Source organism: Ochlerotatus camptorhynchus, unplaced genomic scaffold, assembly GCF_037179485.1.
Source record: "Ochlerotatus camptorhynchus isolate MF236.1 unplaced genomic scaffold, CSIRO-AGI_Acam_v1.1 ptg000329l, whole genome shotgun sequence".
Classification (NCBI taxonomy): domain Eukaryota; kingdom Metazoa; phylum Arthropoda; class Insecta; order Diptera; family Culicidae; genus Ochlerotatus; species Ochlerotatus camptorhynchus.
Genome location: NW_027040817.1, coordinates 4,561,947 through 4,588,320, shown reverse-complemented (window position 1 = coordinate 4,588,320; position 26,374 = coordinate 4,561,947). Strand labels below are relative to the sequence as shown.

Sequence of the window (26,374 nt, the reverse complement as noted above, 5' to 3'; positions counted from 1 at the left end):
TACATCTTACAAACACAAATTACACATATATTGGTTGGGGGGGGGGGGGGGGGGAATCATGATTTTCAGAAATTTTAGGGGTTACAAATTACAAAACTAAAACATATTATTTATTCCGGCCTAATTTGTTAATCAAATTTCGAAATACACTCAATAGCCGGTGTTTCCTTCATATAAATGGGCCAGGCTTCAATAAAGCACTACTGGTGAAAATGAATTCATCTTTCGGTACACTGCATGACTCGGGATATGTCAAATCGCTTGAAATGCTCATACACGCTACAATACCGGGCAAAACAGCCAAAATGCAAAAAAAAAACTGTCTAGCGGAGCAAATTTCCTCGCCTTCTCTTGAATATACCATTGCTGCCACCATCATCATCACCATCATCATCATTATAATCATCGCCGTGGCAGCGATCATGATGAACCAGGAAAGCCGGTATGTATGCTGCTAACGTGCTTCCATGGGGTGGTGGATGATCATATGGCTCTGCGCTGGGTGGATTGTGGCAGGCCGGCCGGTACGAGTGAATTTACTGCACTACTGAGTAGATCTGCAACAGAGAGAGCGCTCCTTTCCTATGTGCTGCTGCGTGAGTTGTTTTCGCCTCTTTTTATTTCTCCAGTTCTAGCCACCCGATGAGCAGAGTTTCTATGATAAAATTTCATTTGAATTTGAATTTTGAATCAGTTGTTGCTTGCACGTTGCTGTGAACGGTTGTGCCTGGTAGTGACGCCTTCAGGATTGTGTTTTCCGGCTTTCCACATTTTTATACAACAAGGGAGAAATTGGAGTGTAGACTGCATCTACCATTGATCAGTATCAGGATCATTTGGATTCATCGGTTTGGAATATAGAGACTGTGAGAGAGTGAGGGACCAAAAGCAAGCTGCTGAGCAGTCTCATTGGCCATACGAGTGCTGAACGTCGAACCGTACGGATTACCTCCCGAGTTTTCTTCTGTGAAGAAAGTTTGCTAGTGCTTTAACCAGTGCCTTACCGAGTGCCACACCAGGTCCTCAGTAATACAAGTGCAGTGCGCGCGTGTTGACACGATACCGATCTTGAGAATCACATTTTCCTCGAGGAACTGCTAAACTTTTAAACCCATTTTCAAAATGAGAGAAATCGTTCATCTGCAGGCCGGTCAGTGCGGAAACCAGATTGGTGCTAAGGTAAGCGCAGCTGCTTGTTCTAACAAATCCTCTCCTGCAAATCAAACGATTACTAACTGTGAACGGAATTCTCGGTCACAGTGAACGTGTGCGTGTGTGCAATGTGTTTAATAGATAACAAAATGCGCAATCGGTGACTCTGTCGACTGACTAATATTTGCGGTTATAGAACTTTCGGGGTGAACGGAGACCGAGGACTTACCCGGACAGAGAGTGAAATCACTATCAGAAGTTGAGAATTGCTACGGAAGTCTGAACACAGCAACATGTTCGCGCGAACCGTGTAGAATTCTGTTGGCTGAAGTAAAAGCGAGTGAATGTAACTGTGATAAGAAAATTGATACGTTTCGTAGCAAACAGCTGTGGAAGGGGAGGCAGAATGGTTTGCAGAGCGGAACGAAACTCCGAGAAGGTCTTCTGTCCGGGCTAACAATGAACTGTGTCGCGTGGAACTGTGGTCGGACACAGGGAACCGGGTCTAAAATTATGGATATATATAGTGGGTGATGTGATTTTCTTTCAATCAGGTCAAGGGGTGGACTTGTGTCATTAGTATTTACGAAGTTGACCATACAGTTTTTGACTGTTTTTTTTATTTCGCAAGTTTGTCGACGTAAGTCCAGAAATGACATGAAGTTAAGATATTATTCAGAGAAAATGTTTGAAGACGGTTAACGAAGATTGATATCTATTCTAATCTAATGTTACACCAACACAGTTCATGAAAGCATTCTGGAAAATGATGGTAGCATACATACCGGCTTTCCTCCATATTTTTTCTTGTTTATTTGACATATGTTTCACATCAGAGATTCACAACACACATCAAAACGGCCAGGCCCACTGTGCGGCATTTAAGGGACAAGATGATTCAGTAACATCGGGCCTGTTTGTTACAATCCAATACATATATGAAACCTGGACATCTCGTACCGTACGCTGGACGTTCAACGAGGATTGGTATTAAATAAAAGTATTATTTTCTCCGAAAATGGTCATGGAACTATTCAAGAATTTCTGATTTTCCACAGTGCTTTGTGGAAATTCCTATGAACTTCTTGAACTTATTATACAAAATCATTAACTTTAGTGCTATTAGGAATCTAATATTATGAACCGTGTCGGTATTTTGAAGTCCTCAATGTTTTAGATAATATGATTTAAGGGACTTTTGTTAAAAGGCATTTAAAGATAAGACGTACAATTCCTTTGGAAATGGTCTTTAAAATTATTCAAATATCACCCATGTTTTGACGACTCCACCTCAATTTAGTTTTAAAGCGTCTCGTCCACTGTTTTGTTCACCAATTTTTCATCTGAGCTGCCGTTTTGATTGCTATACTTTTTACTTTCAGTTTCCTTTTAATAATAGCTCAGTAGTTTTCAATAGGCCTGAACTGGGTACAATTGGACAGATTGAGGGTTTTCTGAACAGACTGGACTTCGTTGTCATTGTACCATTGTTGTACTTCCCGGCTGTAGTGATAACTCGCAAGATCCGGCCAAAATGTCACCGACCTTAATGTGACTGGATGTAGGGCAGAATTCGTTTCTGGAGACATTGGGTTTTGAAAACCTCCGAGTTCATCATTTTCTCAGTGACGAAAACCTTTGTCTTCTGGTCGCAGCTGCGAATTCCCTGAAAGATCCAATAAATAGTTGTGTTCGAATTTGTCCGCAAAAATAAATTTGAATCTGCCAGAGACCTCCTGGAGCCTTTGCATTATAACATGTTGGTCCTGGAAGCTGTTCGAAGTCGGCCTTTACATAGGTTTCATCACCATACGTATGAACCCACCGGACTTGGTCAGCAGGTTGTCATACAGCTTTCGAGCACGGGTCCTAGCTACAGTATTTTGCTTGAGTGATCGATTTGGTTGCCTAGTGAAGCGGTATGCCTGTAAGGCTTCGCGGTAGCGAATTCGCTGTACTGTACTATGGGCGGCATCATACTTTTTACTCAAATCGTGATTTAACATACCAGCGTTGCTTCTGGTGGACCTCATGACCTTTCCATGGAGCTGACGGTTGGCAGTTCCACTCTGGCGTTTACTTGGAGGTTTCCAATTCGTCGTCAAGGTTTTCCTGTACGTTTTGAGCACGCGCCATACGGATGGATTGGATTTTCCAGGTTACTGCGCACGATTTTTGTTCAATGCTCCTCTTGCATGGTGACTATCTCCATAACAAGAGCGTTTCATGACCTGGAAAAATACACTGTTATTGTTATTGTTGTTGTCAACAAATATATGTCAAAATCTTCCGAAAACGTCCACTAGGAGCGTTGTAATAAGCAGAAGAGTTTGTTCTATTACTAAATTACATGGTTTATTAAATTCGATTTAGTGTTCACAAGTTTTAATAATTTACTGATAATAATACTGTCAAAAATAATGTCAATTGCTTGTTATCGTAGCTCAATTACTAGGTACTAGGTATTGCATGAAATTCTTAATTATTGTCTGAAATTCTAAGACCCATCTGATATCAACTCCGCATAGATTGAGAAACGCTGTTCTCGACAAATGTTCCTTGAGTCATACACTACATAACCTAAGAATGTGGTATTATTGCTGTGGAAGAACTACATATAGGTTTGCAGTAAATCACAAAAATCTTGAATAAAACCCTAAATCGAAAGGCGACCTAAATAAGACGTCATGTTAGATCGCAAGGTGTCGATTTCTAGGAATTCAAGGCACGCCTACACAAACCAACACATCCATTGAGTAGGAGAAATCTTCCCCTACTCGATGGTGATGTCGATTTGCCAGATAAAAAATAAAATTGTTGCTTTGGATATGTTCTTCTCATAGAATGATAAAAAGATTGTCACACAAACGAATAGTTAGACACATCTTCCCTTCTTTTTTTCATCAGGCTTATCAAGGCATTCACTCAATAATTATAAACATTGTATTGCTATTGTCAGGTGTTAATGACTTCACTATGAAGCTCATAATTTATCGGCTAATTCTACCCTTTATAACATCTCTCGGCAAACTTTGTTGCATGAGCAAAACCCACCATTTAAACCTAACGTTCCCCTATGATAACATCAATTGAAAGCCTCATTCTACTCGGCACAAGAGTATGTTTCCTCTTTCTCGGGCTCTTTATATCACCTTTATCCCCATCCACTGCTTTTCTTTTCTGTTTTTGCAAAAAGCACTTTACAATTTCTAGAGCCACACGCTGATGGCCTGGCAACATTTGAACTCTGCGCTTGTTCGAGACAGCTTCATACCTACATGGCGTTCCCCACGAGAGAAGATCGTCTTATCTCCCCATCCGAACCCGGCTTTTGGTTCCAATAGAGAGAATTCCGCTCGTCGTAGGCATTCCATAACTTCCACACGGCTGACCGGCCGGCCGACAGTCACTTACTCGCGGAATCACACCACATCTGATGTTACTGGCCTTATTTCCTGGATTTGCACTGCATATGAAGCGCAATGTTGGTCTGCCTCTTCCACACCCTTCCTGTGCTGAGCGCTCTAGATCCGAACTGAGACGGTTAGCCTTGGCAGCAGCAGCAACAGTTAGCAGTTGGTGTGTGGTCTATGCCAGCGTATTATGGCTTGTTTATGCGGCCACAAGACGCGTACTCATCAGAGGATGAAAAAAAAAATTGGAATGTATATTTGGTTTCAGGCTACAAGCTCTGGGTGATCGCAAAAACGAGCAGGAAAAAGCACTACCCCAAATCGAAGAGGTTTCTCACACTTAAAATGTAATTAAGCCCGAGCTGGTGGATCATCACCTCTCGGCGCGCTCCACATCGGATGGGCTCTAAACTGATGTAACCATAAAGTTATTAAAATTCGGGGGAAAATTCGGATGCCAACTTTCAACTCTCGAGCCGAGGAAACCAATAAAAAACCGATTGGATTAGATTGAACCCAGGGAAATAATGTGGTTCCCATCACCAGTTCGAAGTAGTTAGAGTGGTTGGTTTCCCTCTAATGGAAGCATTGTGATTGATGGGAGCTTCCAGTGATCACAAGTCAACGCAATAGGGAAAACATAAATTCGCTTAAAAACGTGACGTCATATTGCGATCGTGGTGCGAAAATTGTTCCTTACTGTTTTCTCCGGTCTCATCGAAGAAACGAATAAAAAATCCCCTTGTCCGTTTGAAGTGTTGTTGGACATGCGAAGTACCAAGCACACGCTGCAACTTCTCTTTCCGAGCGAAGTCATGGCCAACAAATGCCGATAATGAAAATAATAAAGTAATCGTCGTCTATCAGCAGACCAGGCACATGGACGAGAGAAAGATAAAGATGTGGAAAGAGAACGAAACAACAGCTATCGGATTGCGATAGTGGTGCTTCTTCTGCTGAAGTACGCCATCGAAGACCGGAAATGGACGGAGCTTGAGTGGAAGAACAATTCTAGAGCAATATGTGAAAATGGTCTATGTTCCAAATGGAAACAATGCACAGTGGTCCAGAATACAGATTTAGGTGGAATGACATGTGTTGAGCCTGAAATTGAAACTTTAGACTAAAAGTCTCTTGTACAAAGTTGTTCCTTATAGTTAGGCCCTCATTTGTATCACAATGAATTCTAGGGTGATTCCTATTATCATTGAAATCAAAAATCTAACTTTTTTGTTTGAATAAATTAAGGTACACATTCTTGGGCAAAGTTATAGCTGAACTAATTTCAAGCAACTTTGTTGAAAACTTTCTTGTATCTCTTAAATTTGGCCGATTTAGAGCTATTTTCTTGAATTGAGTTAGGGTGGCTCAAAAAAAAAACAGTTGTTTTGCTCTAGTTTTCTTATTTCGAATTTCTCAGTAAAGGTGTCTTTAAATAACTTTTAGATCCTAAGAAGGATCAAATTTTTGCTGCACAAAGCTTGTCAATATCTTTCGCCGATCATTGCTCATTTCAGCTAAATTCTATTTTTCGTATTTATGAAACAATGATATACTATAATGATAATTTTTATTTGTAAGATGCAAAAAAAGGTGGTAAAGTTTGTGTATGACGTATAAAATTTGTCAATTTTACTTTCAAGAAGTTTAAAAAAAAAAATGTTTTGATTTTTTTTCAAAAACGATTTTTTCTAAAATTTATAAATTTTGAACAACTGGGCTAATTTGAAAGATCAAAATAAAAAATGAAAGGTAATTAAAAATAGTATAAAAAATTGTATTGAAAAACATCGATTTTATTGTTTAGGTTTTCATGGTTTGTAGGCAGAGGGTGCAACATGTTTTTCTATTTTTCCTTGAAAATTTAATCTTTTTTACACATGTCAAAAAATGAGCGATGTGTTTTTTTCGTTTTTGAGATATATTTTTTTGAAGTTATTAAGTTTTGGGTTTTCACTCAATACTCCCAGGCAATACAACTTGTCATAAATGTGTTTAAAATACTGCCTTAAAACAATTTGAGTGTTCAATTAGATTTGAAAATACTTCAATTCATACTTTTATACAACTGAAAAAACGAAAGTTTTTGAGCGTTAAAAAACAAATCAATTGACATATAACATGTTTTGCAAACTTCGTAATAACCCATAAAATTAAATTGCCAAAAAGTATTCTCCAAAACAAAAATAAGACATAATTGAGCATGGGGGGATTTGAAATCAAGTATTCAACGTACTAGCTTTGGAACTTCTCTAGTAGACCAACTCCGCTGCTTGATAAACCATTTTTATAATCCATCAAGTTCTCACGCATGGCAGAAAACCAAGCGAGAGGAGGAGCTTGTAAAAGTAGATTATGGTATTATAACATGTTTTGGAAAACATCATAATAACCAATAAATTTTAGATGCAAGATCATAATAAAAAAATAGAGCATGGAATTCCAACACTAGTTCTTGGCGTGATAGCTTTGTACCTTCCTAACTAGACTAATTTCGAAAGATGACTAACTTAGCCTTACTATCTATGATGTTCTTCGTTAATGGCAGGAAAATCATATTCTAGAGAAAATGCGTTCGGTTCGTCATAAAGATGAAGCCTATGATCATTGAAAAGTACTGAAAGTGGCATCTGAATCATCATTTCAACTCCTTTATGAAAACCGATCTAGCATCATTTGTTGTGGTATTATAAATGTTTTATTTTTGTATTATAAAAGTATGATGAACATTTATATAACTTTTAAAGATCAAAGCCAAATACGATCATCTTGGAGGATGAAAAACATATGTGAAGTAGCGAGAAAACATTTACAGAGCTCTTTCAAAGCTCGGGATGTTTTCTGCATCACTTATAATACACTTATAGAACATGTTTTTGAATTCTTATTTAAAAAGATTTTTTGTGTGTTACTTGGGATGCGACTAGACTACCATGCGACTCCATTGAATTATAAAGACTGATATATGGTCACATTATTTATACTCATTTCAATTTCTGATCTTAGACTACAATGATATTTATAGCAAGCAAAGCAAACTTGATAACTTCAAACAAATTTAACTCAAAAATGAAAAAAAAAGCATCGCTGAGTTTTTGATATAATGGATAAGAAAGTCTACATTTTGAAGGAAACATATAAAAACATATTGCGCCTTCTATCTGCAAACCATGAAAACCATAAAAAAAAAACAATTGCAATCAATGTCATTCAATACAAAATCACATTTTTCTGAAAAGTGGTTCGCAGTAGGCTCTGCTTGGATTGCGGCTTGAATTTAAGTAAAAGTTCCGGTAGTTGGTAAAGTCATATACGCAAAATTGTTTTTAAATAACCGAAAGAGGAGGATCAATTGTGCAATCGAAATCAGGCTTTTATTTTCTTTGATTTGTTTTCCATCGATCTTGTTTTCCGGATTGAAGGATCAAATGAACATGGTGAGACCGGTTCAAATACTTTACACAATAAAAAAAAACTAAATACGTGCCAGGATTCAAAAGAACATTTTGAAACTGGAAGTGTGTGTGTATAACTTATATCCAATTGATAGAAGCAATACGTACGTGCGGGGCTTATTGCAAGTGAAAGTAACCTCGGAGTAAACGTGACTTTCCAGACATAGAGCTATCACCTTCTAACTCCCGGGTTAAAGTTGTTTACAATGACCATAATTGCGACATTGTAGAGAGAAATCTTCCATAATAACACTGGCGGCCAGTGGGGGTTAGAGGGAATACACACACACAACTATATTTTTCCTAAAAAATATTTTTAAATACTTTTGATCTTTGGTTCAAAAGTTATAAATTAAAAAGTCATTTGAAAAAAAATAATTTTTTTTTGGAAATGGTCACCCTAATGACAAAATATGAAAATATACACGGTAAGAAAAAAGTTCCCAACGGTCAGTTCACTTTTACTTACTTTTGACTAGTTTGTCTCCTTTTCTCCTTCTAATGTTGTCAAAAACGGAGGAGCAAAACCACCCAACAGGGGTAGTAAAGTGTGGGAACCCAACGTTGAGTATAATCATATTTACCTACTGTTGGGTACAACTAACTTACTTTTGGTTAAGAAGCCAGTGGAAAATTCCATACGAACTGCACATAAGTAAATGAAAATTACTTTGACCCGCTTTACCTACTTTTGGGTTCCTGCACTTTAGTGCCGAGATGAGTGAAAAGAACTTAATTTTGGGTACTTTTTTCTAACCGTGTAGGTCTAATGTTTTGCGATAAGGAACAAAGCTACAAATTTTTATGAAATGCTGAGAACTACTACATCGTTTTGCTGTGGAATGGCTGTATTGCAATAGTGGTGTATCCTACTAATCTGGCTTGCTTCACTATAAAAAATATTATCAGTCTTTCTCACCCTTCGACCTTTTATGCCTCTTTTAATAATTCTGATTTTTTTTTCTCCATTCATCCTTTTGTCCTCCTTCTCATCATTCGACTTTTTGTTCATTCAATCTTTTGTTCCCTTTTCATCATTCGACAACAACCCTCTTTGAATCATTCGACCTTTTGTACCTAAGATCTCGCCTTAGACCTATTTTTATTCGACGTTTCGTCCATTTAACCCTTGTATTTGACCCCCCCCCCCATTTAATCTTTTGACCTTTTGTCCTCGTTCTCATCATCGACGTTTTGTCCATTTGACCTTTTGTCCATTTGACGTTTTGTCCATTCGACGTTTTGTCCATTCGACCTTTTGTCTCACTTCTCATCATTCGACCTTCTGTCCACCTTCTCATTACTCGAACTTTTGTCCATTTGACCTTTTGTACCTTAGACATGTTGTCTTTTCGACATATTTTCATTTGACGTTTTGTCATTCGACTTTTTGTCTTTCGACCTTTTGTCATACAATTTTAGCTTACTATAAAATATAAACAGGGATTTGCTTTGTAGGTTTAAATAAAAAAGCATCTAAATCCAGTTCTCCGAAATGCATATTTATTTCATTATCTATTTCATTATCTATTTATTGGTAGGTACATCGCATATTGCGTATTTGTATCTATATTCCTGGAATCAATCGCTGTCATTAGACAAAAAATCGGTAACAAACACTCAAACCATACCCATCTAACAACGAAACTTCACTGCTGAGCTATCGCTTCGCTAATGATCTACAAATTGCCATCCATAATATCGCCGTCCGTGTTGGAGCTATTAGAGAAGGTGAAAATTGACAATCTCCCGGGCGATTGTGATCACCGCATCAAAATATGCCCTCCTGCTGTAGATATTCATTGTACAGGTGTAGTAGATTAGCACATGACACGCTCATCAAGTCAAACGACTCTCGACTAGAGGTGGTTGTTAAAATATGGGATTTTGATCTGGCGTTTCACACTTTCACTCGGCATACATTGATGCTCATGCTGGTTGCTGGTTGAGAAAATTGCAATTTTCACTCACGAAGGTAAAAAAAAAGTCAAGTACGCAAAAGTAAAATGCGGTAGCTACGAAGCTGTCTTAATCAACCTCAACCGGAAGACACATCAGCTGGTACCTAACAAACAACAGCTGCTGGGGGCATTTCCATCAACCGACAACCACATCACCACCCAAAGCGCCACCAGCCGCCATCCGCCAGCCGTCATGAGGTGATGAACTTTGATTCTTCCATTCTACCTTGCTCTCGTCAATTCTCTTACTTCTACACCTCTCGGTCTTGTGAGGCTTCCTTTTTGTTGCTAGACGAATGAACAGCTATGGATATCAAAAGTTAATGTAGGGGGCGAAAAACCCGACCAAGCATTGCTTTTTTGCATGCCTGTAACAGTCTTCTGGATGACTGACTTAAGAGCTGACAGCTCTCACCAGAGTCGGAATGCGTGTGTGTGTGTGTGTGAGTGTGTGTCTGTGGCATGGCGTGAGGTGATCCAAGAGATAACAAAAAACGGAATCGAAACTTCCTTTCCGTCAACAGTACAACCAGAAGATTTACCTGTTGAAAGCTAATCACACCACACCATGACCGACTGGCTGGCTGGTTGACTGTGGGGAATCCGATGAGCCGGTAGGCGGTGAAGGAAAACCACAAAACATGTGCGCACGAACGACGAACTCTCGTCATTCACCGACAGGTGAACTAACCATGTTCCGGAGGATAATTGTTTTCGCCATGGCGAATTGTACCGCATTGGGAATACCTATTGTAAACTCTATGTTTAGTAAGAGTTTTGCTCTCATTACTTCTAATCACACGGCCGATGAAAGTAACCCAAACCCTGAGTAAAATTGTATTGCTATCTCTTTTTTTTCGTGAGGAAAAAGAGCGATAGCAATACAATTTTACTCAGTCTTCGATTTACTTGAATCGACCGTGAACAGCTGATTCAAAGTTAAAACGCATGCCACATAAATTCACATCTTGTCAAAAGATGAGCGAAATCGGGTTTAACTTTAAAGACCATAAACGCCACGTTTGCAAGCCCGACGTTAATGACTGAATCAGCAGCACCACTGCTAATTACACTTCGTTTTGCGTGAGAGATTTCCCCCGGCGTTGCCTTCCTAAAAATGAATTGCAAATAAATTTCACGAATTTGTGCGATAATCTACCATAAGCTGATCCCTTTCTTTCTCTCAAGACATGTGAACTCCTGCTTCAAATCGTTCAAGCAATCTCCGCAAGACAATAAATTGCGAGCTCGCTTTCGGAACGGAACAGTATGGTGCGGCGGCGGTCGGTGCATCTGTTGGAAAAGTCATTAAACCTGACCGGTACCGGACGCGCGCGCGCACCTCGAGGATCCCCTCACGTCGACGGCGCTGATGTGCACGGCCGATGAGATCTACTCAAAATTGAGTGGTTTTTCACTAACAATCTCAAAAACGTAATATACTGAGTAAATTTTCTCTCGCTTTTCCTGCTCGAATATGAGGAAAATCGACGAAAATTTTACTCAGGCTATGAGTAACCTACGTTTTTGCGAATTTGAGAGAACGAAACTCAAATTTGAGTTGGTTTAATCTGCCGTGTGGTGTTGTGCTCAGTCAGCTGCGGTATAATGGCTGTGTTCGCACAAGCGGATAGCGGATATTTTATGAAGCCTGAAATTAAATCTAGCCCAGTGCGCGGCGTTCGAGGCGAATCGACTATGGATTATGCGGTTTCTCTCACTGGAAAAAAGTTCTGCTTCTATCCAGAGGAGTGGGTACAGGAGCACTGAGTGTTAGGTGCATTGGGTGTGAATAAGAAGTGAACACTATCATGAACACGACCGGTGGAGAGCAATTCGAACAAGCGGGAAATAGGATTAACAATGGTTGGTCATAAAACTCATTATAGACGAACTGGGCACGTTGTTGGTTTGTGGATGCTGATTGGTGGCGCTGGTACAGTGGAAGCGTTTCTCAGAGTAAGCCCCTGACTCGTCAGGGATAAGGCATTTGAATTATTATATTTTTTAATAATTTATTTTTAATAGTTTTTAGACATCCAAATTGAATTGAAGTAATTGTTTTTGAAAAGCAATGTTTGGTTATATCAGCACAAAGCTGTTAAAGATAAATGTCGTTCATGTTATCAAACTGATTGAAACTTAGCTACGATCCATTGCAGTAATCGATCAGAATGATTGATTGACAGAAGTTCATGTTTGGCACTATTTAAAATTATCGCTAATTTTGGTTTATATCAGCTGATGTTATCTTTTGGTACATGAAAATATTAAATTAGATAGGGGAAATGGCTCGAATGTTGGCCTCTGGATCTAAGATTGGGCCCATCGCTAAAAATCTGCTATGTATCAATTTTATCTAGATGAACGCATCATTGGGACGGTACTAATTGGTCGCTATTGAAAATTTAGTCGACTACTGAATGGGGCCAAATTAGGGAAATTTAGGCCATCATTAAATCCATTTTCCCTGACAACTATTTGCACATTATTATCTTGCATTCCTAAATTATTCGAATCTATAATCAATCAACATATTTTGTCACAAGTTAAAAAATTAATTACTAGCAATCAGCATGGTTTTATTAAAGGTCGTTCAATGACTACTAACTTAGTAATTTTTGTAACATTTTCTTTTAAAGCAATGGATAAAGGAAATTATCTTGAAGCAGTAGCTAAAAATCTGCTATGTATCAATTTTATATAGATGAACGCGTCATTGGGACGGCACTAAAGGATATTTTTGGTACTCGATTGCTAAATTTATGTATGGCCCCAAATTAGGGGCATTTAGGCCGACGTTACATCCATTTACCCTTTATACTAACTTTAGAAAAGCATTTGGTAGAGTTCATATATCGTAAGTGGGAGTAAAATTGGGCCAAAAAAATCAAAATATTTCGTTCCCTTCCTTGCAACATTATCATTTTATCAAAGAAAGCAATTTAAAATTCCCACTGAAATTGATGTCTCATTTTAATAAAATAATAAAAATAAGCCAAATGTAAAAACGTTTGGTGGTGACATTGGGCCAAAACTAAAATTTGGTTAAAAGACCTTAAAATATGTAAATGTAACGTAGCGTGAGTACACCTGATCACAATATACTTCGTATGGATGGCAAAAGATCGTGTATAAGCCTCGTCTATCCACATAAAAGTGTGTTAACACTTTTGTTTGCCTGTGGACATGTATAAAAACGTGTTTTTGCAACTGTTTATGACACTTAACTTTAGAGCTTTATTTGATTATGATGATGATGATGATGATGGTCCTACCGCTTACCCCTTCTTCTATTTTTTTCAATTTTGTCTTTGTTTATGTTTTTTTAATAATGTGTCTTGAGAACAAGTTAAAACATTACTTCTAGCTGACGTTATGCAAGGAATTAAAATATTGCTTTAATTTGGTTTTTGTCATTGTAAAGTCAATGTTATCACAGTGCTTATTATATGTGTCCATCATTTGGTTCAAGGGTCCAAATTTGGCATAATCCGTACGATGACGATTTGTAGCAAATAGGGAAAATGTCTCTAATGTTGGCCTATGGATCTAAGATTGGGCCCATCGCTAAAAATCTGCTATTTATCAATTTTATCTAGATGAACACGTTATTGGGACGTTACTAATGGATATTTTTGGTTGCTATTGAAAATTTAGTCGATTGCTGAATTTATTAATGGGCCCAAATTAGGGACACTTAGGCCGACATTACCTGCATTTCCCCTATATTTCTATTTCGTAAAAGCCTAAAGGGTGTCCACGATGAAATTGCCACACTATGAAATTGCTCTAACTTTTTAACCGTTGGGTAGAATTTAATGAAAATTTGGGTGGATTTAGTTCATAGTGCATTATTTACATCCTGCAAGTTTTAAAGTCCTGTGATCAAAACTCGCGGAAATGGAGTCGAAAGAACAGCTCGTGCGTGATAAAATCTTGCGCATTCATCACGAGAACAAGGATCTCTCGCATCGTTCCATCGCTAAAACGTTGGGAATCGCGAATTCCACGGTGTCGCGAGTGATTAAGCTGTTCGAGGAACGGTTGACCACCGATCGGAAGCCCAGAAGTGAAGGAAAAAGTATTCCGTACAACACCAAAAATCACAACCGCGTAGTTGGGGCCTTCAACCGAAATCCGAACGCCTCCGTTAGGGATGTGGCTAAGAAGCTGCACCTAAGCCGAAGTTTTGTCCAGAAGGCCATAACTAAGGCTGGGCTTCGAACGTTCAAGGTACAAAAGGCCCCTAATCGCGACGAGAAGCAGAACAAGTCCGCCAAAACCCGTGCCAGGAAGTTGTACCTCAACATGCTGACGAAAGTTGAATGCTGCATCATGGACGACGAAACATATGTGAAGGCCGACTTCAAACAGATCCCCGGCAACCTGTTTTTCACGGCCAAGGATAAGTTCAGCGTTCCGGAGCATGTCCGCACTCAGAAGATGTCCAAATTTGCGAAGAAATTCCTGGTTTGGCAAGCCATCTGCACGTGCGGGAAGCGGAGTGCACCTTTCGTGACCCAGGACACGATGAACGGACAGGTGTACATAAAAGAGTGCCTCCAGAAGCGGCTGCTTCCTCTCCTGAAGGCCCACAACGTCCCAACAATCTTCTGGCCGGATTTGGCCTCATGCCACTACTCCAAGGACGTGCTGAAGTGGTATGCGGACAATAAGGTCAATTTCGTGCCGAAAATGTTCAACCCTCCCATCGAGAAGTACTGGGCGAAGCAGCACCTTCTTAAACGACCTAAGGTAGTGAAGACAGTCGAGGAACTGAAGAAAGTATGGGTTTACATGCAAAAAACGGTTGATTCACAGGTTGTGCAGAATCTTATGGCCGGGGTTAAGGCCAAGGTGCGGGCATTTGCGTATGGACTGTAAATAAAATACGAGTAAAATGGTAAAATGAAGTTTAATAGTTATTTCTCAATCCCTGAAAATTTGATGGCAATCGGATGAAAACTCGAATTTTGCGAATCAATTTTGTGTGTGGCAATTTCATCGTGGACACCCTTTAGATGGTGTATATAAATTTAAGGATGACAATAGTTCTATTGAATCAATGCGATGTGATACGATATCGTTTACGAAAGAAATCATAGCAAATTCACGACGCTCTTTTAATGTTTGGATATTTATGAGCATACACCGAGCTGTGTATGATGGCAGAGGAAATACAGTCCAACCTAACTTGCGGAGTGCATACAATAGAAACTGATTGGGGCCTCATAGCCTAGTCAGTAAAGGCACGGTATTACCAAGCCGGAGGCGGCGGGTTCGATTCCCAGTCCGGTCGAGGGAATCTTTCGGTTTGGAAATTTTCTCGAATTCCCTGGGCATAGAGTATCATTGTGCTTGCTACACAATATACAAATTCATGCATTGGTATTGGCATCGAAAGCTCTCAATTAATAACTGGGGAAGTGCATTTAGAACACTAAGTTGAGAGCACGCAATAAGCTAATACGCGCTAAGCAATAAACTTGAAATGCGAACAAGAAGAAGAAGAAGATACAATAGAAACTGCTTTTTAACGGACTCTTTTCTTTCTTCATGTGTGATTGAAAAAGGAGACCAAACTATGTGTGTGTGTGTTCAATCTAACCCCCACTGGCCGGCAGTGGTATTATGGAAGAAATTTGCTTACAACAATCCTTGATGTAATAATAAGCAAGTTTAGTCCGGGAGTTAGAAAGTGATAGCTCTACTGCAGATTCAGCAACCCATTTCAGAATGCCTGGTAATTCACGTCCATTCCGAGGTTACTTTCACATACAATAAGCCCCGCATGTAAACACTACCGTTATCATATGAATAATGGTACTGCAAACACACTTCCAGATTTAGAAATGATTGAAAAAGGAGACCAAACTATGCTGCAATATTCTAATATCGATCTTACATAAGCAATGTACAATGGTTTTATCGTATACGGATCGTGAAAGTTATAGCAGAGACGTTTTATGAAACCAAGTATGTTGTTAGCTCTGTTAATAATTTTGTTATAATGATCGGTGGAAGTAAGTTTTGAGTCCAAAATAACACCTAGATCCCTGACTCTATCACACTTTTCTACGATCTGGTTTCCTAAAGTGATTTTTATATCGGGTAGGATTCGTTTTCTACTAATGGTAATTGAGTTACATTTTTTTATATTTAATTGTAGCAGCCTTTTATGACACCAAGTATGGAATATCTGTATTTCCTCTTTGAATATAATGATGTCTTTGGCATCTTTTATTAAAAAAAAAGAAAAAGTTTAATGTCATAGATTAAAACTTTCAATTTCTTAATAATGAAAGATATGTCATTGACTAAGAGAATAGATAAAAGCGGACTTGAGGAACTCCTGAAGTGACATCAACGGGATTTGATGTCTTTCCTTTGTATTTTACTATTTGATGGTGGTCAGTTAAATATGATTCTAGCCATTTGAGGAGTGCGTAATGAATTCCCATTTTTCGAAGTTTAAAAAGAAGCATAGGTATGTCAATTCGATCAAACACTTTGCTGAAATTTGTGTACAACACTTTTACATGGTTTCCGTTATCCATTGCATTCAAGGAATAATTAATTAATTCGAGCAAATAGGTAGTTGTTGAACGGCCTTTAAAGAAGCCATGTTGCATGCTAAATTGTTTAAACCATTTAAGATATCATGAACCTTGATTTGACTTACGCTGATGGCACTTGAACATTCTGGATAAGATTCAAAATATTCACGGTCACGGTCCTCTTCTGAAAACGTAGTATAGATATCTTGGAAGAAATTTGCAAACAAATAGCATATATCATCCGAGTTCTCACCTACCCTATCGTCCAAATGCATCTTTGATGGAAAAATTATCAGATTTTAATTTGGTTTTCACATAACTGAAGAAGTTCCTAGGACAAGATTTTATTTCAAGTTCAGTTTTTAAATTATACTTCTCAAATGCCATATTCACGGCCAAATTTAACTGATCGCAAATGTCTAAATAGTATGCCAAAGTTTCTTCACTACTATATTTTTTAGAAAATTAGTGCGCTTTTTGCTTTCGATTTTTTTTAAATTTTTCAGTTCCCTGTTGTACCAAACCGGATGTTTTGCATGACTCTGACGTCTTCTTCGTTTAGTTGGCACTTCTTCAAGTATTATTCCAAGCAACACATTGTAGAATACGTCAACTGCACATTAAACATTTCCTGCAGTTCTTAATATTGCTTTCCAATCCATGTGAAACATTTCATTTATCCATATGGGACTTAACGATTTAGTCACAAAGAAATCTTCATAAGTATTTGTTAATAAAAGCTCTAAATAACCATTTTGTTGATTTTTCACATGGTTAATATTAAGTCCTAAATTTGCAATTTTGTCAAAAATGAAATGGAGTGTTTCATTTTCCCTAATGACTGGAAGTAAGATGCTTTCATTGTCCATATCAGAAATAAAGTCAACATTGCGTTGGTTAAAGTACTCATATATATGTACTTTTACTTCAGGGGGTAAACTTGACTAAACTTCTTCCGCTTTTCCTAAAAAACTTATCATACTGCTGCATTGAGCTGAATGATTTATGTTTAAGATAATTAAGTATAACATCTTAACCAGATTAGCAGTCAAAAACGAACTGGTTAAATTCCCTCAAAATTTTTCAATTGCTTCACAGCTACATCAATTTGAAAATCTTGGGTGTTCACCTCTTTGTTCACCCTTTCGTCAAACCTCAAATATTCCCAAGCATTCCCAGCGATCTAGAGTTCACGAAAAATCAACAGAGCATTCTAATGCTCTAGCAAGACCACGTTCTGGTGCTATCGTTATTTTCAGCAATGCCAGGAATGCCCACGAAACCTCGAAATTTAGCCAGAAAACTTACTACTAATTCAAAGTATGTTCCAAATAAGCTTCAATGTTAAATATTTTTAGGTTTATCAAATGTAAAATTCATTCCTCTATATCCGTAATACGCTCGCGAGGCTTAAACCTCTGTATACTACTCAAAATTACTCATAACTACTACTTTTAAATTAAAATTAGTTTTTGAATTTCTGCAATTATTATCAAAAAGCTGTTATGACAACTATTCATACAAAATAATCCTTTTCAAATTTCCGAACACTAACAAAAAAAAAACTATGTATAATTTTCACAGTAAGACTTTATTTTTCTCTACAACTTTGTATCAGACGTCATTTCGATCATAAGTGAAGTTTTCGTGCTACAATTTATTGAAAAATTATAAACGCCATTTTAAAATAAAATACTACATCCAAAATGGCCAAATTTTTGAAAAAAAAAAAATTGTGTGTGTTTTTTTGTTCATAACACACAATTATGCAAAGTGTTATGCAAATCGGAGAAGTTCCAGTCTTTTCGATGCGTCATTTGGCGTGGAATTGGTCAACACTAATATACTTATTAGGTAAACAATCAGAGATAAAGTACTTTATATTTGATAGACTTGCCAGGTCGGTCCGTTCTAATCAGTTCCCCTTAGCATTTGAGTGCCTCTAATCGTCAATGATTCATGACTGTCAACGACAACTGGAAGGATCATTGTCTTGCTCACGGTGTGTTGTGTGCATTACTGCTTGCTACGGAACTTAAGGTGCAGTTTACTTTGGTGCATCATTTCTGATTGCGAAAAGCTGTCGTTATCTTATGACAAATGGCAGGAGAACTGCAATGACGACAGTTTCTTTTTATAATCTGAAATGATGTGTCAAATAAAAAAAAACTGGTGTTGGAATTATAGAATATGAACTTAAATTAATTGCATCTTATGCACGAGACGTAATCAGAAGGAAACCCACAAATACAAAATGCTCTTTTACTTCATATATCGCTTTGCGCACATTATAAGTGCGGGAACGCTAATAAAAGTGTGCTTTTTCGTTAAATAGTTCTGGTCTTCTGGTCTTCTGGCCTTCTACGCACTTTTTCCTTGGTTCATAACGAAAAGAGCGCTCATGACACCAAGACGATATCAAGTAAAAGCGCACTTTTATAAGCGATTCCGCATGTTTGAGAAGTCCGGTTAGAAATGCAAAATACAATACTTTTACAACGCACTTCAATTGGGTTTAAGCTTAATTACTCGTCTGTGAAACTTGTTTGCTTTTATGTTTTCTACCATCTGCAATTAAGATTTTTTTAAATCGCTACCAATTACCCGCTCACAAAACATCTCCTCAGCAATTAGTTCAAACTATTGTCTGCAATAAAACCTTAAATATTACAAATGAGTTCGATATTTCAAATTCAATTTGGTTGCATAAACTCTATCCACCACAAGAGAGTGGAAGATCACGGTCTTTCCAATGAAAGTGTCTACTTTCTCATGTGTTTTAAATTTACATCGTGACAAATTGGAATGTCATGTCGGACATGGTTTTGTACAGCGCAGTATGTTCCCTTCACTATGCCCGTCAATTTGACAGACACCATAAAAACTTCCCAATAACACCCACTACCTACTACTGGCTAACGGGTCCCACTTTTCTCTGTTCTTTCTCCACACGGTCAGGAAGCAATTATGAGTCACAATAATTCGAGTCCACCCCGAACAAACAAACATTCCGGCGCCGCCATTCCCTAATCAACAGATTAGTCGTAGTACAAAGTCAACCTAGTAATCATTCCTGATCCAACAGCACACAAAACAACGCATTTTGTCATTCGCTTGCACATTGAATCACACACAGCGACCGACGACGCCTGTCCGGGTATAGACAAAATTGTCGCGTCGCGTTCGACCAACGGAACTTTTCAGAATGCCATTCTTAATTTCGCGCTTGAATTGCGCGCAGCGTGTACAACTATGTATTTACGCCATCATTACACATTGTTTCGCATTTGGCCGTGTTGTTTTAATGCTTCGATTTCCCTTCTTCTCTATTTTAGGTATGTATGCTGAGTTGAGCTCACGAACATCGGTACTTGGATTTCCAAGGAAACCTAATTCTGGACTGGCACGAGTAGAATTGGGGGATGTCGCGTGCCTCCTCGATGGCGCGGTGAAAGCCAAGCCAACGACGCGGTGGTCAAATTTGAGTGAGTAATTAATTGAGCTTAATTTAATAACAGCTGATGCAATCTGCTGCTGTCCCGTGGAAAAAATTGTATCTTATCTATGGCAATTATGATGAGCGATGAGTCCGACCAGGCTCGAGTTCTTTCAAGAGTGAGCGGTCTGATTCAGAGCCTGTGGTTGAGCAATTCGCCGAGTTCAAAGCAATTAAGCTCACTTTAATCATCTACCCAGAATGGGGAGGAATGCTACTGAGTCAGACTCAGACAAATTGTTTATTTTTGCGCCAGCAACCGAAGGGAAATTGCCCTGGTGACAGAAGAATGATCAAGACGCATGGTGCTGCCATTTTTGGACTGAAAGTGACAAACCGAACATGGTTTATCACACTTTTCGAGGAGCTGATGCGACGGCGCTGACTGGTAACGTGCAACTTCGTCGGTTGGTCGGTAGAACGGGGAAAACATAAAATTAGAATTCCGAACAACGATTTCGAGGTTCTGGGAAGGCAGCCGGGTACCGAGCCGTCGACGACGACGATGCGTTCCGACGGATGAGATCACAGCAGCGGTGATAAGTTGTCACGTCGTTAAAATTGGAAGTGCCTGATGCTTGCCGATGCATTTGTAGGTTATGTATACCTTCTCATACTGGAGGTGCAGTTTTTCTTTGCCGGACGTTTTGGGCGGTGCAAGGAAGGTGCATGGAAGGTAAAAGTGAAAATTAACATAACGCACGTTTTTCTCCGACGTCGGCGTGTTCTCCGGTGATGCAATTGGGTATTTTTAGACATCTTAGAACCGCGGCTGGGAAATGGGTTATAATGGAATTCTGAAGGGAAGATTTCTCATAAAATGGCGTTTCAGTTTCAGAAGGAATCATAACAATTCTTATGAGTTGAAATTTTTTATCATCACTTGACGCATCCCAGAAGTTATGCTGGTGTTTCCTAAATTATCTGATGGAAGTTCAAATATCGAACACGCGTTAAGCAAAATTGTTCGTTCCCAGATGAAGATTATCCTTCGTTTCTGATGGACATTTTCGTTTTTTTTACTTCATTAAAGTGATTTTTAGCTTAAGGCTAGGTTTTCGGAAAGATTTCCAAAGTGATCCATTGAAATTACTATAAGAATTTCGCTCAGAATTATCTCCTCAACAAACTATTTTAGCTAAAGATTAGCTTATACTGCCAAAAACTAGCTTACACAGCTAATATTTGCCTGTATAAGCTAGTCTACAGCTAAAATTGTTTGTTGAGTAGTAATGCTTCCCGAAATTCTCCTCAAAATTCACTTAGAAATAAAGGGAAGTGGTAAGTTTCGGACTAGGGTCAAAATCCATCATGCAATACCTCAAATCACATTAGAATTTATCTATCACCTCACATCATATGAGCACTTTTATCGGAATTTCTATTAGTAAGAAGGGTTAGATCTCATCATAGGTGGATTAATCCAGGGTTTTTATTTTAAATTAACCAATTTTGGATTAAATTAATGAATTACTTGATTTGAAGAGCTTTACTGCCGTTATACGCATAACTGTTCCATGTTCTATGCAATCCTTATGTACCGTGGGACTCTTATGCGTATAACGGGAGATTATCCATTTAAAAAAAATCCTTTTACAGTATATATATATATATAGAGAGAGAGAGAAAAGGATTAGTAATATCCATTTAATTCCACTACCTTATTTGCTTATCCTTGACAAGGATAAGCAAATAAGGTAGTGGAAATAAATGGAAATTACTAACCCTTCTCTCTCTTTCTCTCATTATACAGGTATTCTACTAAGATGCCAACATTCATCATGATCCTTTTACAGTACAATCAATAAATTTCCCGGGCAGCTGTTTTTACATTTTGGGAACACTGCTGTGCTGCCACACTTTAGGTGGATGGATTTCTGAGGTCTGACTACTGGTTGATTGGATGTTGGTGTAGTTTTACGCTTGATTGGCAGATTGTGTGTGATGTTTGAGCAGTTATAGAAAAAAAAAACTACCATTTCATGAAATACATACGGGTCGAATCCATGCACTTAGCATCGTCCAGCTGCAAGCACCGAACCAATCTGATCACCTCCCTGACACAACTTGATTGACAGTAGCCTAACCTATGGTTTCGAGCTAACATATATAGCATGTTTCGAATGTTTCGTATGTTTCGAATATGGGCTGCTCCTCTTCGACAAGCACATTGCCTGAGGGACATGTCACCGGGCCATTGCGTTCTGTTAGAAGGGAGGGTTTCCTCCTAGATGAGGCAAACCGACTCTTCAATCATTTGACCGATCAGAAGCTTCCACCGGTGTGGAGCCAGGGGTTGGAACCTACCCGAAATACGAATCTACCCAACGATCAAGAGCATGTTCAAGGAAGGTTTCAATCCTAAAGCGGTAGCAACTGCGGTTTCAGAGCTTCAGCGGAAAAGGTACAATGGTCATACGATTAGATACTCAGACGGATCGGTTGCGCAGGAAAAAGTCAGCATTTATGTCTCCGATCAACACAACAGTCTTCTTGCTTTCGATTGCCAAACCCTTGCTCAATATTCTCAGCCGGACAGAAGACCGATTGCAAGTGTCATCTCTGCCCTCGGATCTGACACATACAAATATCCCAGGATCCATGGCTTCCAGGAGTATGAACCAAGAAAAACGACGTTCAGTTGGATCCCTGGGCTCTGCAGAGTTCGGAGAAACTGATCACCTGGCTTATTGAGCTGTACAAACCCCTAGTAACACGCTTGTCATAAATCGGTTATATAAACCAATATACAACCTTTTTATGTCATAATCAAGTAGCTACAACTTTTTGTGATCGAACTGTGCTTGGCCTGGACCTAAATAAAGGGACCACAAGCGAGTGTGTCTCGAGGAAGGAATGGTTGGCTGCCAGGTCTCCAACCATCAGAAAGGTCAAAGGGAACACTGGATGATGGGAAGACCCACCACTCCAGACACCAATATATCTCACAATTCCAGGGGAAACGGACCCTTCCATACGGAATGTGACCTCTGCCACGTTCCACAAACGGTGGAGCTTGTGATTCGGCATTGCCCTAAGTATGAGGGATCCAGGATTTGCAACGACATCCCTGGCAGTATACGAGACTTCCTTGACCCTATTTGGTTTCCTCCGGGTGGTAGAAGTGGTGAGATTATCTCGATCGGACATGATCTATTGTTCGGTTAGTGCGATTGGATACGTGTTATGAATTAAGCTTTTGTTCAAGTTGAAAATACTTTTGCATGATTGTCGGTCTTAATAGTATGTTGAACTGCAAGTAGCAAGGTAGCGAAGGTTTTTGTTTGCTTATTAGAAGATATTAGGGTCAATACCAGGATCCTATATTAAGTACAGAAGTCTTTAATGGTTCGTAAATATTGATACTATGGGTTATATGTGACCAGGGTCACTTCCATTCATTTTGCATAAACATATATTGTATGGTCTTATGGAATCGATAGATGATATAATAATATTTTGTATTACAATAAGAATACGAAAGGAATGGATTTTACCCATAAAACCTGCCAATTTGACTTATAATGAGTCACACTCAGGGGTATTCTGATCACTGTTTGTGAAGAACGAAGAATGAAGAATGAAAAATGGGTGAGAGAAAATGATAAAATTGCTTATTGCAATTCTCATAAAGCAAAATTGGCAGGTTTATGAGTCAAAGGCAAGCTTCACAACCTCTTCTTGTTTTTTACAAATATAACATATCATCATATAGTATTATGATTCCATGGTCTCATAAAAAAAAAATTGTGCGAAATGAAAAGAAGGAACCTTGAATGTGATGTCTTAATCCTGGTTTGAAAACATTTTTCACGGCTTTTGAAGACGTCATTTTATTTGAATGGCTTTATGTCTTCTGGCCTGAATGATCGTCGTTGGGTTGTTGTGCTGTAAGGGGCTCGGTGGCCTAGTGGCAACAATTTGTGCTTACTGAGCAGAAGATCATTGGTTCAATCTCAAGCTCCTTTACATTACTGAGTTCACAGGCTCACATCTTCGTATCCTTTGCTCACCATGCTTTAAAAGATTACATCACTTTTCAAAGTGAATCCAGATATAATTCACCCTATACTGCTAGCAAAAAGTCCAACCAGAGGTATACTTGGTCTGTGTCAACAAAAGATGTTGAACTAATATTTTTTTTCTTTCCTCAGCGACCGTAAGGACGTGGCCGGCGCCGTTACTGATCTTAAAAGTATTGATTCATAGGAGTTTGCACACTGAGCATGGATTACTAATCCCAAGCTTCATTTATTTGGCACTGTATGCAAATTTAGCTAAGTCTGGTCAATGACGGAATAGCAGCTAAGAATCGTACCGATATTTATGCTCATAATCATGCTAAAGGAATCTAGGAAATATTTTATAATTTGACATATTGAATATAATGTTTCGTCCAAGAATCTTGATAATTTATCAATGCCTAGAATTTAAAAAATACATGATTGATGTCTTAAAACAATTTCAAGCCTTGAAAATGTTTGATCCGTGATTTTCAACATAATTTATTCGAGTCTGCATGGATCATTCGGAAGAATTTAGGAAACTTGAATTTGACCCGACATTTTTAAGAATTTGAAAAACTTTCGGTCTGTAAAACATTAATTTAATAATAAAAAAGCTTAGTTGCAGAATATTTTCACGATTCTTGAACTTGCATGCATTTTCAACGAATTTTCACACTTCTTTACCCTTCTCTGAGTCCGTCAATGGTGGAAGCAATTGGAGGGGGATTACGCCAAATTTTAGTTCCTTTCACTTGAATTTGCACTGCAATGTAAGAATAAAAATTTTAGCCAATGGTCTCAATAGTTTCCATATCTTTTCGTATGAAATCTCCAATAATTGCATGCAAATCATCATGTTTATTTCAAAAAAATAAGTCATGAAGTATTTCAAATACAGAATGAAAATAAAAAAAAACTTGCTTACAACTTGGAACCATTATTCTTAACAAGTTCCTCATTTGTGTGAATTCAATGAAATAGGGTTAGTGTCCTTCCCTAGCAGCACACTTGTTACTGAACAGTTGTGGTTACTTGTGTGTAACTTGTTTCAGTCACAATCAAGTTGCAGCAATGAAAAATATATATTTGTATTGTTCAGAAGACGCATTGTTGTAAGCAAAATTTAAGACCTGGACATTTTTAACGATGGGCCCAATTTTTAGATCCATAGACTACAGCCATTTCCCCTATTTGCATGTCCAGCAGTTCATTCTTTATTCTTGTTGATTTTCCGCCTGTCTTTGTTTCGCAAGTGAGTGCCAATCACCGACGCCAAGGAGACAACTCCACACCTGGAATTCGAACTCATCAACACGCCTGACAGTGTCACATGAAATATTTAATGCATACAATTTAATGATCTTTTGGTGGTATTTTTGTAATAGTCGTGTATCTGTTGCGATGGCATTTTAAATTCGTCTCAAGTTCTGTTTTCGGGCCTCAGATTGTCTAGTCAGTAAAGGCACGGTATTACCAAACTGGATGCGGTGGACTTGATTCCCGATCCGGTCGAAGAAATCTTTCGGGTTGGAAATTTTCTTTACTTCCCTGGGTATAGAGTATCATCATACAAATTCATGAATTGGTTGGCAAAGAAAGCTGTCAATTAATAACTGTGGAAGGGTATCTAGAGCACTAAATTGAGAGCTGGAAAATTGCTCGCTATCGAAGCGTAAAAAGCCTAGACGAAGACGATGAACTGTTTTGAAAGACCTCAAAGATCTTCATCAGTCATTTTCATTATTTATGTACGATCATATACCAAATTATCGACTCAATCATCGTTTGTGTCAAACCCGATCGGAAGCCAAACACCCACAATTTATATGGGTCAGCAAGCTAACAAAACAAACAGCTCAGCCCGGTTCAAATTTTAATGCTGTGCCTTAATTAAATATTGTGATACCATCGAGTTCACTGAGGGGACTTTGGGCCGGAAGCACCACATCATTTGAGCTCTCATCCCGCTGGAAACTCACCGTTTCCGTTCTTTCGATTCTTCAATAGAGAGGATATTTTCGAAACGAAGAGCCGGTGTCGGTGTCCAGCAGTAGTGTCATGCAACACCGCGTGCAGTGTGCACTCTAATCGGCTAGACTCGGATAGATTGCGTGCTGGCGTGTCTTTGATCGCCGCCCGCGGAGTGTGGGTAATTACGTCTAATTTCTACCGATTTTCAGTCGCTGCGTCCGTCGTCGTCGATCCAGCGAGACAATAAATCATTATAGACTATCAAACCGCGACGCGGTCGGGGACGTGGTGACCAATCTAGGGGACAAGCACCAACATCAGATCAAGCGTCGCAGGTTCAACAACCAAACGAATCGCGA

At 38.7% G+C, this 26,374-nt stretch overlaps 1 protein-coding gene across 1 annotated transcript in view; it reads left to right on the top strand.

Moving 5' to 3' along the window:
* Window positions 1-690: 690 nt before the first annotated feature.
* LOC135708266 (tubulin beta-3 chain) overlaps window positions 691-26,374 on the top strand; it is a 64,380-nt gene continuing 38,696 nt past the window's right edge. Inside the window, exon 1 of the mRNA XM_065230267.1 lies at window positions 691-1,179. Within this exon, the coding sequence (XP_065086339.1) occupies window positions 1,123-1,179 (57 nt within the window). The 5' untranslated portion in view covers window positions 691-1,122. The remainder of the gene's footprint in view (window positions 1,180-26,374) is intronic.